This window comes from Elephas maximus, chromosome 22 (assembly GCF_024166365.1).
Source record: "Elephas maximus indicus isolate mEleMax1 chromosome 22, mEleMax1 primary haplotype, whole genome shotgun sequence".
In the NCBI taxonomy this organism is placed as follows: domain Eukaryota; kingdom Metazoa; phylum Chordata; class Mammalia; order Proboscidea; family Elephantidae; genus Elephas; species Elephas maximus.
In genome coordinates this window covers 26,392,618-26,410,743 of record NC_064840.1, presented here as the reverse complement: position 1 = coordinate 26,410,743, position 18,126 = coordinate 26,392,618, and the positions used below count along the sequence as shown (strand labels likewise).

General features: G+C 37.0%; 1 protein-coding gene across 4 annotated transcripts in view; it reads left to right on the top strand.

Moving 5' to 3' along the window:
* The window catches only part of HORMAD2 (HORMA domain containing 2), a 179,801-nt gene that overhangs the window by 77,008 nt on the left and 84,667 nt on the right, over positions 1-18,126 (top strand). For all 4 annotated transcript variants that reach the window (XR_007514993.1, XM_049866863.1, XM_049866861.1 and 1 more), the window contains 5 exons: positions 290-431; positions 2,584-2,647; positions 3,139-3,175; positions 7,846-7,866; positions 8,539-8,565. Coding sequence is in view for 3 of the 4 variants with exons in the window: in XM_049866861.1 (XP_049722818.1) it covers positions 290-431; positions 2,584-2,647; positions 3,139-3,175; positions 7,846-7,866; positions 8,539-8,565 (291 nt within the window). In the remaining variant the exon portion in view is untranslated. The remainder of the gene's footprint in view (positions 1-289; positions 432-2,583; positions 2,648-3,138; positions 3,176-7,845; positions 7,867-8,538; positions 8,566-18,126) is intronic.

Sequence of the window (18,126 nt, the reverse complement as noted above, 5' to 3'; positions counted from 1 at the left end):
CATTGGGGTCTGAGAAGTGTATGAGAGGGAGGGAAATTACAAATCATAGTAAAACTCCAGTTTTGCCTCAAATTCACACGGTGTTGTGAAATAAAATGTATTAGAGCTGAATTACTTGGGTAATTGTCAGCACCTTTCTGCCCTGCCTTGCCTTTGGAGATTTAATTTAATACAATGTTCAAAGCCTGTTTCCTTTTGATTACCTATAAAGGCGTCAGACTTGAAATCTGATGTGATGGGCTGAATATATTAAAGAATACTAATTTTTTTCACCTTTGTTTTTTTCTAGGAAACAGTTTTCCCGTCCCAAATAACTAATGAACATGAGTCGTTGATAATGGTGAAGAAACTTTTTGCCACTTCTATCTCATGTATAACATATCTAAGGGGCCTATTTCCAGAGAGCTCTTATGGAGAACGCCATTTAGATGGTAAAGTTTAACTAAATCGTTACTTCGGCTGTTGTATCCCTTTATTTGGCAGGAATAAACCTTTCACTTCTCATAGGGTGTGCTAATTCCAAGTCATGGGCCTGTTCTTCAAAAGCAATTTGCTAACTCATTTTCCATTTTAATTTCACTATCCCACGTTTAGTGGTTTCACCAATAGGAACCATTAGTTCCTGGCTAGATACCAAATGACAGATTAAGGAAAAAAGAAATCTGTATGGACAAGCCTGGTAATCCTAAACTATACCTACAAAAGCAGCAGCCAGATCAAAATCTGTTTGGATGCCGTAGATTTGTACCGTTTTGTGCTTCAGTTGAATTTGTTTTTTGAGGCATACTTTGACATTGAAAGAGCCCTGGTGGTGCAATGGTTAAGTGCTTGGCTGCTGACAGAAAGGCCAGCAGTTCAAACCTCACTGCTGTTCCATGGGAGAAAGATGTGGCAGCCTTCTTGAAGACTTGAAGACTTGGAAACCTGGTGGGGCAGTTCTGCTCTGTCCGATAGGGGTTTTGGTTTGGTTTGGCATTGAAGAGGTTCAGTGGAGCTAGGTTAAACAAACAAACAAACAAACAAACTCTTCTCCTGGTTAACACATAGAAATGCTGGGGAAAAAAATGCATACTCATGCCAGACCCATTTGTTGATTAGCAGAGATATTTAGGAAATTATTATTTGAATCAGCCCTGTTCTTCTCTCGGTTGCCACATGTTCTTCTACTTTTTTTCCCTTTGTTCCTTGGGCCCTTAAATTTTTGATCTCATCTTATATTGCACATTGTTTCTAGCTTCTTTTCTTCTCTTATATTCAAAGAAAAATGCATCTGGGACTCTATCTAATTACTTCAATTTTTAAAACTCTTACTATTAAAAAAAAAAAAAATTTTTTTTTTTTATTCACCTGAAAGGCTGGATTGTGATAACAATTCAGAGAATCTTGTTGATTTGCCACTAAAATGGGAACCATCATTTATGTGGAGAGTTACAAGCTTCTTGGTATGATGTCATTTTTCAAAGTCTAACTTTACTTTAAATTTCTCACATCTGTGTTTAATGATATACATTGCTTCATTCCAATGTAATTTTCTTAAGGAACATTTGATTCTGTACATTTGAAATGCATGTGGGCTATAAACATATAAGCACGATATTTGCAGTCATGGCAACCTCATTTGTATTATGACCTCTTTTGGTCTAATAAATCTGCAATAGTGAATGTGTTTATATGTAGGAAATAGTTGAGGGTTTTTTCTCCTGTTTGGACCACAGAATTGGAAAAAGACATGCTTTGGGTAGTTAAGCACTTATTATATACTAATCACTGCCCTAACCATGGGGATAATACTATTGCTCATAGCTTTATTATTTTTTTGTGATAGTTATGGTGAAGCTGCCTCCCTCTCAATGTTTGTACTTAAAGTAATATACGTCATAAAAGTGCTCAATGCTCCTATGCCACACTCTTTCTGATCATCTCTAAACATTATACCAACATGAAAGAATTTTCATACCCCTCATTAGAGGTAGAGGTGACATTAATTTTAGGATAGGAAAACAATATGAAAAGGTGAAATGACTCATTCAAGTCAAGCATGAATCAGGGATTGATTTTGGACTGATCTAAACCAAAACTCTTAATATGATCTTCCTGTTCTTTCCTAAGTATAGAAAGGTGGTTGGGTTTCAGATGGAAATAAAAATTTGAGGATAATCCATCGAAAAAATTTTTCTTGTTTTTGATTGGGAGGGAGAGAAATATTAAAGAAATGACTGAGGTTGAGATATATGTTTTAAATTGGCCAGCAGAGGTGATCTCAATCCTACCTTAGTCTTGCTTAGAATTCAACAGAAGCAGAAAAGTGGCACAGTTGATTTTGCAGCCAACTCAGCTGTGCTACGTTGTAGACCAGAGGGGGTGGGGGGAACTACTAAAGCATAATCAAAATTGGAATTAAGCTTCTTATCTACGTAAAGTTTATTTTTAAAGTAGATATTGGAGATTCAAAATGCTTGTAGAAGCTGCAGAACTAAGTAAGTTATATAAATAAAATAAAGAAAATACCCTTATTTAGCATGGGCAGTTTCAGCCCAGCAGTTATTCAGTAGATGAATGTAGACTGTGTTTCTATTTTTGTAGACCTCAGTTTAAAAATCCTCCGAGAAGACAAAAAATGTCCTGGGTCACTGCATATTATCAAATGGTAAGTAACTGAAATTTCAGAAAAGTTGAATAGTATTTTTATCATTGCTGACATTATCCATAAGAATTTTATTCGATAGACCATTTCCTTAAAATCATTTCTTCCTTTTTCTTTTATAATTTCCTAGAAATTTGTAACAATTATTTAATATTATTAAGATGCTGATTTAGTTTTGATCTTGAAAGAAAATGGACTTACATAAAGAAAGAAAATTGTCAATGAAATTTTGATTAATCATTGTGTATATGTCATTGGAGCCAAAAAGAAAAATAAGATGTAGCTCCCTACTTCAAAATTTGTTGCCTATTATAAAGCTTTATTAACATATTAAAACATGCTGGGGATTTTTAAGAAATTATTAAATGGGAAAGAAAAATGGTTATCAACTTAGTGTACTTCAAAGCAAAACATGTAAATGAATTGTGTACTTGGAATTTTTTTTTGGCTTTGAAACAGGTCCAAACTGACATCAAACATTTATGTCTTGACAGGATTCAAGGTTGTTTTGATGCTTTGGAAAAGAAATACGTAAGAATATTTTAAAATTTACACCAAGATCAAAGACTCATCTCTTATTACTTAAAAACAGTTTAGACTTTTATTTTGTTCTTGTGTTTAATAGTGTACCAGTCCCTACATTCGCATTCCTGAGCTAGTTTCCTTTTATTTTATGTTATAGTTTGATTTTTTGTTGTCTGCTGATACCTTGTTTACATCAGTTAGCAGTGAAACCCTCCTTTTTCCCTTTTACGCACTCATATCTTTTTGACCACAGAATTCCCTCTGAATTCACTGGAAAAAAATCCACAAGATGTGGGACAGGGGAGACAAGAATCTGGCATTTAGCAAATTCAACATGTTCAAAATAGTGGTGATACAGTTTTCAGATATAAAAGGAAAAAATGGACTAGAATAATTGGTTTTAATGCCATCTTAGTTATTTTGATAACTACGTTTGGTACATGTGTGTAACCTGTTGCCTTAAAATGGCTGGAGTTGTAGCTTGACTTTTAAAAATTTTAAGTGCATCTGAACTTTCATGCGGCCCAAGACAGCTATAAAGGATGTAAAAATAAAGGGCCTAGTTCTAGTTGAAGAGACATGTATACAAATGAAATTTCTGTCACGGTTTTTTTTTTCTTTTCCCTATCTTCTTTTCACTCTTTCCCAATTCCTATTCTTTTAAGAAATCTTCAGTGAGCCTTACAATTGGATTATTTAATACATTCATGCATTTCTTTTTTATTGAATAGTTATTATTATTTTTTCAACACTGACCTGAGGGCCTAAGGGATACAAAGATAAAACAGATATGGGGTTGTGCACACAAAGAGCTTATAGACCACAATGTTATAATGGGAGATAAGAGATATTTATAGCAGGGCTGATAATTAGCTCTTAGACACTGGCCCAGCTGTACCTGTTGTTAAAATATTGAAATAGTTGTGTACTGGGCAGTAAATAACCACTTTCCTGAGACCGCAAGTGAACTGTTCTCCACCATTCTGTACCGTGCCACCCAATGTCCCTTTTGGGATCTCCCCAGACCTCATCATGATCCAGCAACTAAAGAGTTAACACCTGGCCCAGGGCTAGATCAGCATCTTTTTGATTGATCAGCCAGTACTTTTGTCATATTGGGCTGTTAAATACTGATATTTTCATATCAGTTTGATATTTTTTAAATAAAAAATCAAGAGAGATTTTGACCACCACTCCATCTGTAAATACCCATCATACTTGTTAGAAAGTGATATACGCCAAAGGAAAGATACTGATTGCGTACAATGGGAGGCATGGAAAAGAAGGGGTTATACCCAGTAAGAGGCATGAGGGAAATCTTTGGGCAAAAAGGACTTTTGAGCTTTGAAGGCCCTTAGTATTTGGACAGGTTGCAAGAAGGAGAAGGCCACCTCAGGCATACAAAACAGTGCTCATTCGTTCTTCATCTGCTCATTTAGCACCAACTCCTGAGTGTCCCTCATGGAGGGGTAGACAGTATAGTGCTGAAGAGTCAGACAGCCTTGGTGATTCCTAGCCTGACACCTAATACCTTGGTGACTTTCACAAGTAACCTGCCTCTTGGTACCTCGGTTTCTTTACATATAAAATGGGGATGATGATAGTGCCTATGTCTAAGGGTTGTTTGAGAAATACGTGAGATAATCATCTAAACCAGTGGCTCGGCAACATTAGTTTGCATCAGAATCACCCGAAGTGTATTAAACACAGATTGCTGGGCCCCACCCCAAAATTTCTGATGCAGTAGGTCTGGGCTGGTGCCTTCGAATTTTCATTTCAAGCAAATTGATGCTGATACTGCTGGTCCAGGGACCCTACTTTGAGAACCACTGATCTAAAATGTTTAGAATAGTGCCTGGCACAAAATAAGCACTATGTTAAGTGTTAACTATTATTATTTTTTATTCATTCATTCTTCATACGTTGACTATTTAATCTGTGCCATTGTGCCTAGGTACTAGATGAGATAAAAATGAGAGTAACATGTTATTCCTTCTGTCAAGGAGGTCACAGTCTAACAGAGGGCTACTTCTTAAACAAATACATACACTAAAATAGCGACATAATAGAGAGTAGCCAGTTTGGTGGATTTAGTTTACTTAAATAACTAGCTGTGTGACTGAATCCATCAAATTAACTGTGTTGGAGGGATTGTAAAGACCAAACCTTAGATGGACTACTTAGATACTGAAGAAAAATAGTATTTATATTGTTTTTCTATGTTGCTAATATTTTGTAGCTTTTCTCAGGGTGCTAATAGGAAATGGTTTAATATTTTAAAAGTAGTTTGAGTAAAGTCAAGCCTGAATATCTAGATATCTTGAAAGGTGTTCTCCTGTTGGAGATGACGATTATTTCTAGTTATTTCTAGGTAATTTTTGCATTCTTTTCTTTAAGCTTTATGGTATTGCTTGAATTCTTTAAAATAACCATGTGTATATGTTTTCCATCATGTGTCTGTCCGTTTGTTGTATTGTGGTGGTTTGGGTGTTGCCATGATGCTGGAAGCTGTGCCGCCAGTATTTCAAATACTAGCAGGGTCACCCATGGTGGACAGGTTTCAGCTGAGCTTCCAGACTAAGACAGAAGAGGAAAAATAACCTGGCAGTCTACTTCTGAAAAAATTGGCCGGTGAAAACCTTATGAGTAGCAGTAAAACATTGTCTGATATAGTGTGGAAGATGAACCCCTTAGGTTGGAAAGCACTCAAAATATGACTGGGGAAGAGCTGCCTCCTCAAAGTAGAGTTGACCTTAATGATGTGGATAGAGCCAAGCTTTTGGGACCTTCATTTGCTGATGTGGTGCCACTCAAAATGAGAAGAAAGACTGCAAACATCCATTAATAATCATAAGGTGGAATGTATGAAGTATAAAAAAAAAAGTATGAACCTAGGAAAATTGGAAGTCATCAGAAATGAAATGGAATGCATAAACATTGATATCCTAGGCATAAGTGAGCTGAAATGGACTGGTATTGGCCATTTTGAATCGGAAAATCATATGGTCTACTATGCTGGGAATGACAAATTGAAGAGGAATGGTGTTGTTTCCATCATCAAAAAGAACATTTCAAGATCTATCCTGAAGTACAACTCTGTCAGTGATAGGATAATATCTATGCACCTCAAGGAAGACCAATTAATATGACTATTATTCACATTTATGCACCAACCACTAATGCCAAAGATGAAATCGAAGATTTTTACCAACTTCTGCAGTCTGAAATTGATCAAATATACTATCAAGATGCAATGATAATTACTGGTGATTGGAATGCAAAAGTTGGAAATAAAAAAGAACCTAATAGTCTTCACGTTCTCTGAGATCAGGGGCTATGTCTGTTTTTGAATGAATGAATGAACTGTTAATTAATTAAAAAATTTACACTGCACAGTGTAGTCTTAAAATTGTATTGTTATTGTTAGGTGCCCTCAAGACCATTCCAACTCATAGCAACCCTGTGTACAACGGAACAAAACATTGCCCAGTCCTGCACCATCCTCACAGTCATTGCTGTGCTTGAGCCCATTGTTGCAGACACTGTGTCAGTTCATCTTGTTGAGGGTCTCCCTCTCTTTCACTAACCCTCTACTTTACCAAGCATTTTTACTTAGAGAAGGACGTCTTGGTTGGTAAGATTGTATGCAGTAACCAAAATAGCCACATGGTGTCATTAAAGTTTTAGTCCTTTGGGTGATGTAGGTGAATAATTTGGTAGGAAATTACGGTCCTGAAATTTTCTGATTTGTATTCTAAGTATTTTAAAAAAAATAATCATATGCTTGAATTTGTACGGAGCCTTGGTGGCTCAGTGGTTAAGAGTTATGGCTGCTAACAAAAAGAGCAGCAGTTTGAATCCACCAGCTGCTCCTTGGAAACCCTGTGGGGCAGTTCTGTGTTGTATAGGGTCACTATGAGTTGACTGACATTGACTCGATGGCGATAGGTTTTGAACACATATATTCAAGCATATATATGTGTATATATATATGTTTTGAATACAGATATTCAGGTATATCTATATATATAAGCATAAATATGTGATCACACATATATTGATTTTATATATTACTTTCTCAAACAGAGAGGATCTGTTTATTCTAGTTTATATGTAGGGAGGCCAAGGGTTTTATAGATATATCAAACTTTAAAGTTTTAAAAGGTACACATGTTTATGAGATACTTTAGACATATTTAATTTTTAGTGATAATGAATTATTTTGTATATCTTTGCCTCCCAAACTGGAGTATAACTTTGAGAGAGTAGGGATAATTATCTTTTTTTTGTATCCCTCTTTTCCCCTCTCCAGTCCCTGGGGTGGTACAAATGGTTAAGTGCTAGACTACTAACCCAAAGGTTGGTAGTTCACACCTACCCAGAGGCACCTTGGAAGACAGGCCTGGCAATCTGCTTCCAGAAGGTCACAGCCTTGAAAACCCTTTGGAAGAGTTCTACTCTGCACACGTGTGGAATTGACACCATGGCAACTAACAACAGTACCCTCCCCGGCAGAGCCCCACGTCTGTAGGAGTCACTCACTTGACATTCTGAATATTTTTTCTTATTCGAATCTTTGGAGCCTTTCTAAAATTATATTTTAATTAGCCTCTATTGAAAATAATAATAATATAGGTGCAAGTGTATAATAACAATAGTTTTCTTTTCTTTTGAAGCTACACATGGCAGTACTTACAGTAAGTACGCATTTAAAGACCCAAGCCTCTGTCTCTATCTCATTGTCTTTTGGGAAGTGAACCATCAAAAAAGCACTCTTCCTCCTCCTTCCTACCTTTCTTTACCTGTCCTATGACATTTTGGAATAAAAAATAGGATCTATCAGAAATTTTAATGAAAGATCAAAAACTATATATGTCTTTGGTATATAACAATACATGGGGAAAATATGTTGGCTGTACTATTGGTTTCATTTATTGGCTCTCAGGGTTTCCTTTTTCTAGTTACTCTATACATGCAAAGTGTTTTGTTCTTGAAGCCTTGTGGACCTACCTTTGGGTATAACAGATGGTATATGTAAAGAATAAAAAGAAAATGAGAAGATACCATTGAAAGCCTGAGATATTTATTTAAAAATTTTTATATCATAGCAAATTATGTAGAATTTATTTGTATCTCAGTCATAATCGTGATAAACACCTGGCTGTCAGTTACCTTATACTCAGTTTTCAGAGAATACTACGCTTTTCATGTTCACAAAATAAGAGTTTCTCCTATCTCTAGCTTAAAAAAAAAGTATATATATATAAATTTCAGCACTCAATTAATAGAGCACAAATAGAAAATGTGTCCTGTGAAAAGTAATATAGTAAGTTTCAGAAACTAAATGCTGTTTATTTTTTCTTAAACAGCTTTACACAAATCCTAAGGAACCTGAGGTAAGAAGATGCACAGGGGGGCGGGCAGTATATGTACATTATATTTAAATATGTTTACCTGAGTTGAAGTTATAGATTATGTTACTAGACTACTCCATGAGCAGAGTGACTCAGTAAGCTCTTTCAGTGTATATGCCTCTCTCTCTCTCTCTCTGTGTGTGTTTATATACTTAGCCCATTATTGATTAGGACATTTTTCAAAAACTGCCTGGGCATATTGGAAAAAGCATTGAGTAGAAAACTTAGCCTATTTCCTATTATAGTGACATTAAGAATCTCTGCTTGTATCAAAATGACATTTTATTATTTATTTTAATTGATTCTTAATCCTTCCTGCTTGTGGTCTTTTGGAAGAATAAATAAGGTATGGTGTAATTCTAAATTTTTTTTTTCTTTTTGCCAACTAAATTCCCCCCATTTTGACTTGCTCATAGCTTTTCATAGCTTTACCTCTTCTGTATCTAGATTTCTTCCCCCTGCTTATTGAATCCTGCTCATCCTGAAGGCCAGCTTATGTCCAAATCCTCTGTAAAACCCTCCTTGGCTATTCTGTCCATACCAATTTCTTTCTGCTCTAAATTCCTTTTCCAGCAGGACCCCACAATTTAACACTCTCAATTGATTCATTTTTATCTTCCCAGCTAAGTTGTAAATTCTTGAGGACAAGAGTCTTATCTTGTTTTCTATTTCCCAGAGTGAATATCATGGCCCTGGGCATGTAATAGTCACTCCTGCCACTTTGAGTGGCAGCTGTGACTGTGGTACAGAAATGGAGGTAGAAGTCTCTGTTCTTTCTTCTCATTCCCTTCTCAATCTTCCTCCTAGCTTTCTTTCCTTCTTTCCATTTCGTTTTTACTTGCTTTCAACTTTCCTTCTCTAAGCTTGATGGTAGTAACTGTAGATATTACTTAACCTAATTGGTGGCATTCAAGATTAAATTAAGCATCTTTAGCCTTTAATAGCCTTTCTTTTTAAGATTACAAATAACTGTTTGAGCAATGGGGAAGAAAACTGCTACGTGCAGGTGAGCAGTAATTCCTTAGTTCTCAAACTAATTCTATCTCTTTTTACCTTTGTCTCTTGTTTAGTTTCAAAATGCTTTTTTTTTCCCTGTAGGTTTGAAGGGAAGTTTCCCAAACTGAAAACTCCTAATAGATTGTCAATAAATTGGCCATTTCCTTAGTGCAGTGTTTATCATGTTTTCTTATGCATGCAAAACTCCCAGTTTTTTTTTTTTTTGATTGTACTTTAGGTGAAAGTTTACAGCTCAAGTTAATCTCTCATATAAAATTTTGTACACATATTGTCATGTGTCACTAGTTGCAATCCCTATAATGTGACAGCACACTCCCCCTTTCCACCCCGAGTTTCCTGTGTCCATCCAACCAGGCCCTGTCCCTTCCTGCCTTCCCATCCTGCCTTCAGAGAGGAGCTGCCCATTTGGTCTCTTGTATATGCTTGAACTAAGAGGCATACTCTTCATGAGTATTATTTCATGTTTTATAGTTCAGTCTAATCTTTGAAGAGTGGGCTTTGGGAATGGTTTTAGTTTTGGGTTAACGTAGCGTTTGGTAGCCATGGCTTCGGGGGTTCCTCCAGTCTTAGTCAGACCATTAAGCCTGGTCGTTTTATGTGAGTATTGAGTTCTGTTCCACACTTTTCTCCTGCTCCACCAGGGACTGACTCTGTTGTGTTCCCTGTCAGGGCGGTCACTGGGGATAGCTGGACACCATTTAGTTCTTCTGGTCTCAGGCTGATGGAGTCTCTGGTTTATGTGGCCCTTTTGTCTCTTGGGCTAATATTCTTGTGTCTTCAGTATTCTTCATTCTCTTCATTCTCCTTTTCTCCAAGTCAGAGAATAGCCATCAATAGATGGCTGCTCGCAAGCTTTTAAGTCCCCCAGGGCTACTCACCAAAGTGGGATGCAGAACATTTTCTTAATAAACTTTGTTATGCCAGTTTACCCAGATGTCCCCTGAAACCGTGGTCCCCAGACCCCAGCCCCAGCTACTCTGTACCTCTAAGTGTTTGGTTGTATTCAGGAAACTTCTTAGCTTTTTCTTTAGTCCAGTTGTGATGACTTCCCCTGTATTGTGTGTTGTCCTTCCCTTCACCCAAGATGATTCTTTCTACTGTGTCGTGAATTCCCTCTCCCTCCCTCCTCACCCCATAACCATCAAAGAATGTTTTCTTGTGTGTTTAAACCTTTTCTTGAGTTCTTATAGTAGTGGTCTTATATGATATTTGTCCTTATTGTGACTGACTAACTTCACTCAGTATAATGCCGTCCAGATTCATCCACGTTGTAAGATGTTTCAGGGGTTCTTCATTGTTCTTTATCGTTGTGTAGTATTTATTACATTGTGTGTATGTACCCTAATTTGTTTATCCGTTCATCTGTTGATGGGCACCTAGGTTTTTTCCATCTTTTTGCTATTGTGAACAGTGCTACAGTGAACATGGGTGTGCATATATCTATTCGTGTGTTGGCTCTTATTTCTCTAGGATGTAGTCCAAGGAGTGGGATTGCTGGATCGTATGGTACTTCTATTTCTAGCTTTTTAAGGAAGCACCAAATCCATTTCCAAAGTGGTTGTACCATTTTACATTCCCACAGCAGTGCATAAGTATTCCAGTCTCTCCACAACCTCTCCAACATTTATTATTTTGTGTTTTTTGGATTGGTGCCAGCCTCATTGGGGTGGGATGGTACCTCCTTGTAGTTTTGATTTGCATTTCTCTAATTTTAATGGCTAATGATCATGAGCATATTCTCATGTATCTGTTAGCCACCTGAATGTCTTCTTTGGAGAAGTGTCTGCTCATATCTTCTGTCCGTTTTTTAATTGAGTTCTTTGTCTTTTTGTTGTTGAGGTGTTACAGTATATTATAGATTTTAAAGATTAGACCCTCGTCAGATATTTCGTAGCCACAAATTTTTTCCCAGTCTGTAGGTTGTCTTTTTACTCTTTTGGTGAAGTCTTTTGATGAGCATAAGTGTTTGATTTTTAGAAGCTCCCAGTTATCTAGTTTCTCTTCTGGTGTTTGTGCATTGTTAGTTATAGTTCGTATTCTGTTTATACCATGTTTTAGGGCTCCTAGCGTTGTCCCTATTTTTTCTTCCATGATCTTTATTACTTTAGATTTTATATTTAGGTCTTTGATCCATTTCGAATTAGTTTTTGTACATGGTATGAGGTATGGGTCTTGTTTCATTTTTTTGTAGGTGGATATTTTTATCCAGTAATGCCTGCACCATTTGGTAAGGATACTGTCTTTTCCCCAGGTAATAAACTTTGGGACTTTGTCAAATATCAGATGCTCATAGGTGGATAAATTTATGTCTGGATTCTCAATTCTGTTCCACTGGTCTATGTATCTTGTTGTACCAGTAGTAGGCTGTGTTTGACTACTGTGGTGGTATAACAGGTTCTAAAATCAGGTAGTATGCACTCCCACTTTGTTCTTCTTCTTTAGTAATGCTTTACTTATTCAGGGCCTCTTCCCTTTCCATATGAACTTGGTAATTTGTTTCTCTGTCTCATTAAAAAATGTCGTTGGAATTTGGATTGGGATTGCATTGTATCTGTAGATCGCTTTGGATAGAATAGACATTTTCACAATGTTGAGTCTTCCTGTCCATGAGCGTGGTAAATTTTTCCACTTATGTAGGTCTCTTTTAGTTTCTTGCAGTAGTGTCTTATGGTTTTCTTTGTATAGGCCTTTTATGTCCCTGATTAGATTTACTCTTAAGTATTTTATCTTCTCGGGTGCTACTGCAAATGGTATTGATTTGGTGATTTCCACTTCGAAGTTCTCTTTGTTGGTGTAGTGGAATCCGACTGATTTTTGTATGTTTATCTTAGCTGATCCCAACCCAGTACCATCGAATCGAGATAATTTGCTGAATTCTTGTATTAGTTCCAGTAGTTTTCTTGTGAAGTCTTTAGGATTTTCTGTGTATAAGACCATATTATCTACTAGAGACACTTCTACTTCTTCCTTACCATTTTGGATGCCCTTTATTTCTTTTTCTTGCCTTATTGCTGGGGTTAGGACCTCCAGCACAGTGTTGAGTAAGAGTGGTGATAAAGGGCATCCTTGTCTAATTCCTGTTCTCAAGGAGAATGCTTTCAGACTTTCTCCATTTAGGATGATGTTGACTGTGGGTTTGTATATATGCCCTTTATTATGTTGAGGAATTTTCCTTCTGTTCCTATTTTGCTGAGGGTTTTTATCATGAATGTGTGTTGAATTTTGTCAAATGCCTTTTCTGCATCAATTGATAAAATCATGTGGTTCTTGTCTTTTATTTTATTTATATGATGGATTATATTAATTATTTTTCTAATGTTGAGCCATCCCTGCATACCTGGTATGAATCCCACTTGGTCATATTGAAATTTTGTTTTTGAGATGTTGTTGAATTCTATTGGCTAGAATGTTGTTGAGGATTTTGACGTCTAAGTTCACAAGGATATAGGTCTGTAATTTTCTTTTTTTGTAGTGTCTTTTTTACCTGGTTTTGGTATCAGAGTTACGCTGGCTTCATGGAGTGAGTTCGGTAGTATTCTATCCTTTTTTGTGCTCTGAAATACCTTTAGTTGTACTGGTGTTAACTCTTCTCTGGAAGTTTGGTAGAATTCTTTTTTTTTATTGGGAGTGTTTTTTATTATCTCTCCAATCTCTTCTTTTGTTATCAGTTTATTTAGTTTTTCTACCTCTGTTTATGTTAGTTTAGGTAGGCAGTGTGTTTCTAGAAATTTGTCCATTTCCTCTAGGTTTTCAAATTTGGTGGAGTACAATTTTTCATAATATTCTGTTATGATTCTTTTAATTTCAGTTGGGTCTGTTCTGATATCGCCCATCTCATTTCTTATTTGGGCCATTTGCTTCCTCTCCTGTTTTTCATTTGTCACGTTGGCCAGTGGTTTATTCATTTTGTTGATCTTTGAAAGACCCAGCTTTTGGTCTTGTTTTTCTATTCTCTATTTCATTTATTTCTGCTCTAATTTTTATTATTTCCTTTTTTTGGTACCAGTGGGCTTCTTTTGCTGTTCTCTTTCTGTTTGAGTTGTGGGTTTAGTGTTTTGATTTTGGCCTTTTCTTCTTTTTGGATATGTGCATTTATTGCTGTAAATTGACTGACCTCTGAGCACTGCTTTTGCTGTGTGCCAGAGTTTCTAGGAGAATTTGTTTTCATTCTCATTTGAGTCTGTGAATTTTTTTATTTCATCCTTCGTGTCTTCTATAGCCTAGTTTTGGAGCAAGGTGTTGTTCATTTTTCATGTATGCAATTTTTTCCATTGCTTTTTCTGTTATTGATTTCTACTTTTATGGCTTTTTGGTCAGAAAAAATGCTTTGTAATATTTCCATGGTTTGGATTCTGTTAAGGCTTGCTTTGTTTCCTAGTATGTGGTCTGTTCTGGAGAATGTTCTATGTGTGTTAGAAAAGAAAGTATACTTGGCTGCTCTTGGGTGGAGTGTTCTGTATACATCTATGAGATCAAGTTGGTTGATTGTGATATTTAGATCTTTCGTGTCTTTTTTGAGTTTCTTTCTAGATGTTCAGTCCTTCACTGAAAGTGGTGTGTTGAAGTCTCCTACTACTATTGTGGAGCTGTCTATTTCTCTTTTCAATGCTGTTAAAGTTTGTTTTGTGTATTCTGAAGCCCTGTCATTGGATGGGTAAATACTTATTATGGTTATGTCTTCTTGGTGTCTTGACCCTTTAATCATTGTATAGTGTCCTTCCTTATCCTTTGTGCCGGATTTTGCTTTAAAGTCTATTTTGTAAGACATTAATATTGCCACTCCTGCTGTTTTTTGATTGTTGTTTGATATATTTTTGTCCATCCCTTGAGTTTTAGTTTGTGTCTTTGAGTCTAAAGCGTGTCTCTTGTGGGCAGCATATAGATCGATCATGTTTTTTTATCCATTCTGCCACTCTCTGTCTCTTTATTGGTGCATTTAGTCCATTTACATTCAGTGTAATTATTGATAGGTATGAGTTTAGTGTTGTTATTTTGATTTTTTGTGTGTGTATGTGTGTGGTGTTGAAAATTTCTTTGTTCCACTTAATTTTCTGTGCTGAGTTGTTTTTCTTTTTGTGTATTCTTTTCGTCTTTTTCATTGTTGTTGATTTTGTATTTGCTGAGTCTTTATGTTTTTCTTCTTTTTTATTTTGATGTGTAGGCTTATTAGTTCCGCTTGTGGTTACCTTAGAATTTACCTCCACTAATCTTTTTTTCTTGATATCACCTTAACTTCCTCTCCATATGAAAGTTCCCTGACAACACTATTTAGTCTCTCTTTTTTGTTTTAATGTTGTTATCTTTTATATATTGATGTATCTATTTCCCTATTTTCAGTGTTGTAGCTTTGACTTATTTTTGTGACTTCCCTATCTGGGTTGATATCTGATTGTTCTGTCATGTGTTCTAGTCTTGGATTGTTATCTGACTTACTGATTTCCTAACTGGAGGTCTCCCTTTAGTATTTCTTATAATTTTGGTTTGGTTTTTACAAATTCATTTAACTTCTGTTTATCTGGAACTGCCCTAATTTCACCTTTTGAGAGACAGTTTTGCTGGATATGTGATTCTTGGTTAGCAATTTTTTTCCTTCAAGGCTTTATATATGTCATCCCCTTGCTTTTTTGCCTGCATGGTTTCTGCTGAGTAGTCAGAGGTTAGTCTTACTGACTGTCCTTTGTAGGTGACTTTTTGTTTATCCCTAGCCACTCTTAAAATTCTCTCTTTATCTTTGATTTGGCAAGTTTGATTATAATATGTCTTGGTACCTTTCTTTTGGGATCTACCTTATGTGCAGTTCAATGAGCTTCTTGGATCGATATCTTCTAGTCTTTCACGATATCAGTAAAGCTTTCTGCCAGCAAATTTTTAACAATTCTCTCTGTATTTTCTGTTTTCCACCCCTGCTGTTCTGGTATTCCAGTCACTCATAGGTTATTCTTCTTGATAGAGTCCCATGTAATTCTTAGGGTTTCTTCATTTTTTAAAAAATCTTTTATCTGATTTTATCTTATTTTTCCTCAAATAAATTGGCGTCAAGTGCCTTATCTTCAGTGTCACTAATTCTGATGTCCATTGCCTCAATTCTGCTCTTACGACTTTCTATTGAATTGTCTGATTCTGAAATTTTACTGTTTATCTTTTGGATTTTTATTTGCTGTCTCCCTATGGATTCTAGCAGGCTGTTAAATTTGTCATTTTGCTATTGTGTAGCTTTCCTAAATTCCTCTATTTCTTTCTCTGTGTCTTCCTTGGCTTGGTCTGCATTTTGCCTGATCTCCTTCCTGATCTCTTGAAGAGCTCTGTATATTAGTTTTTTGAATTCTACCTCTGGTAATTCCAAAATCTTCTATTCTGGGAAGTTTCCTGGTTCTTTGTTTTGGTCACTTGCTAGAGCCATAATGGTCTGCCTCTTTATGTGATTTGATATTGACTATTTTCTCTGAGCTGTCAATAAGCTGTTATATTTATTTACTGTATGTTTGCTTACTGTGTTCTAGCTTCTTGTTTTGTTTTGATATACTCAAATAGGCTGAGTGTGTGTGAGCTACTTTGATTAGTGGTGTCTTTAGCTCTCATATCCTGTCACCAGGTAGTTAGAGCTGCTATTAGATATCTGAGCCCAGGAGTCCATTTACTTTTCTTGTGTGGATTCAGCTCTGGTGTCCAGGTTGTCGGTCACCAAGTGTGTGGTGCAGGCTCTTATTTTTTTTTTTATATGGGCAGAGCTATGAAGGGGTGATTGGAGAAGGCACAGGTATCTAGCTGTAGTAGGGGATTATGTGCTGAAGAAGGTAGGAGGCTGATGGCTGTGCCTGAGTGCCTAGGTGGAAGGTGTGTTTGTGTCCCCTAGAATGTATAGGGGTTGGGTTTTGCAGCTGGACTTCAGGCTCCTGTGCTGTTGGCTGTAAGGACTGGGAAGCACCACTTATTCTTGGACCCCTGTCGTGGGTGGCTAGGTGGAGCCACGAGTCCTCAGGCCCCTGATGTGAGTAGGTGAGGACCCCGTTTAATGGGCAGGGTGATGTCGAATGTCACGAATCTGCCACTCCCCCTTAGCTGTTGCAGTTGAAAATAGGCTTCAGGTATATACCCTGTTGTACTGTGCTAATGAGGGCCTACGTTGTTGAATGGGCCCACACAGGTCTAGGCAGGAGCAAAAGGCATTCAAAGTCCGTGAATCCCTTACCCCTGTGCCTAAACAAAGGGGCAGTGACCGCCCTGAGTTCCCAGCTAGGGGCATGGCAACTTTGTTTATTCCCTCCCCAAAGCCAAGAGACTGGCTCAGCATGAGGGGTCCCACTTCTGGCCCAGGGTGCGTGGCAACCACTGAACTCTGCTGGACCAGCACCAGAGCAGAGCAGGGAGGGGGCACGTGAAGGAAAGAAAGGCACTTTCCAGAGGGGAAAGGGTTATTTTGATTCTACATACTATGTTAGATGCTTAACTTGCAGATCCATCACTGCTTCCCCCTGTGTCTGGAGGCTTGTGCAGACTCTTCATTGCTCAGTTTTTCCCAGCGTGGCAAAAACACGTCCGGAGTGCTAGTGCTTGCCTCAGCCCATGTGCGCCGAACAGTTCAGCCTGCAGGGTGCCAGCTAGGTCAGGTCTGGTACTTCTTATCTGCTTCTGAACTGTCTCTCTCTCCCCCTGCCGCTCAGTCCGATTTCTCAACTTTGACGTTCAGGGCTCCTAGATTGTCACATATAATTGATTCCCTTGTTTTTCTGGGTCTTTGTTGTAGGAGGATCCACAGGATTTGTCTGACTATTCCGCCATCTTGGCCCCACCTCCCAAAACTCCCAGTTTTAAACCAGTGGTTTTGAGGTAGTGAAATGCTGAGCCAATTGGGCTTAATTACAGAAAAAGCTTACAGAATGGGCAGAAAATTGTTAAATGAGTTTTGGTGCAGGTGATATTTGATAATGAATTTAGGAAACAAAAGCTTATTATATGATAAGCTCTGAGCTATCATTTATGACCCAGAAAAAAAATATTTGGAATGTTTACAGATTGTTCCATATGGCAATGGTACCTGACCTCTGTGTGTTCCTGGCATGCTTTTGATTACTAGAAAATTTGATGCTATGTTTGAAGATATTAAAGAACTCAAAAAAAGTCAATTAAGTCAGCAGTAATTACAGTATAACTACTACTATGGAAAAACAATGTTCATAGAGCCTAGAGACAACCAGGAGTTACAGTTTTATGGTTGCTGTTCAGCATCAAGTCACTGATAAAACTAGTTACTTTCCTGATCTCATTCTCTTGTGGACTCACAAAACAACATTCTCACATATTTCAGTGAACACAGTCTTTTTTAGTTATGTATCTGATATTATACCATGTTTCTTGACTCATTCTCATAGAAGGGTAGTCTCCCTGAACAAAATTGCACAAAGCCTAATAATAATATTAGTACTCACTTGAATTAAAATCAGTTTTACACACACATTAAAATTTGCAGCCCTCATATAAAGAGCCTACCATGGCATAACAGTTGAGAAATCTCTGGCCTAAATCAAA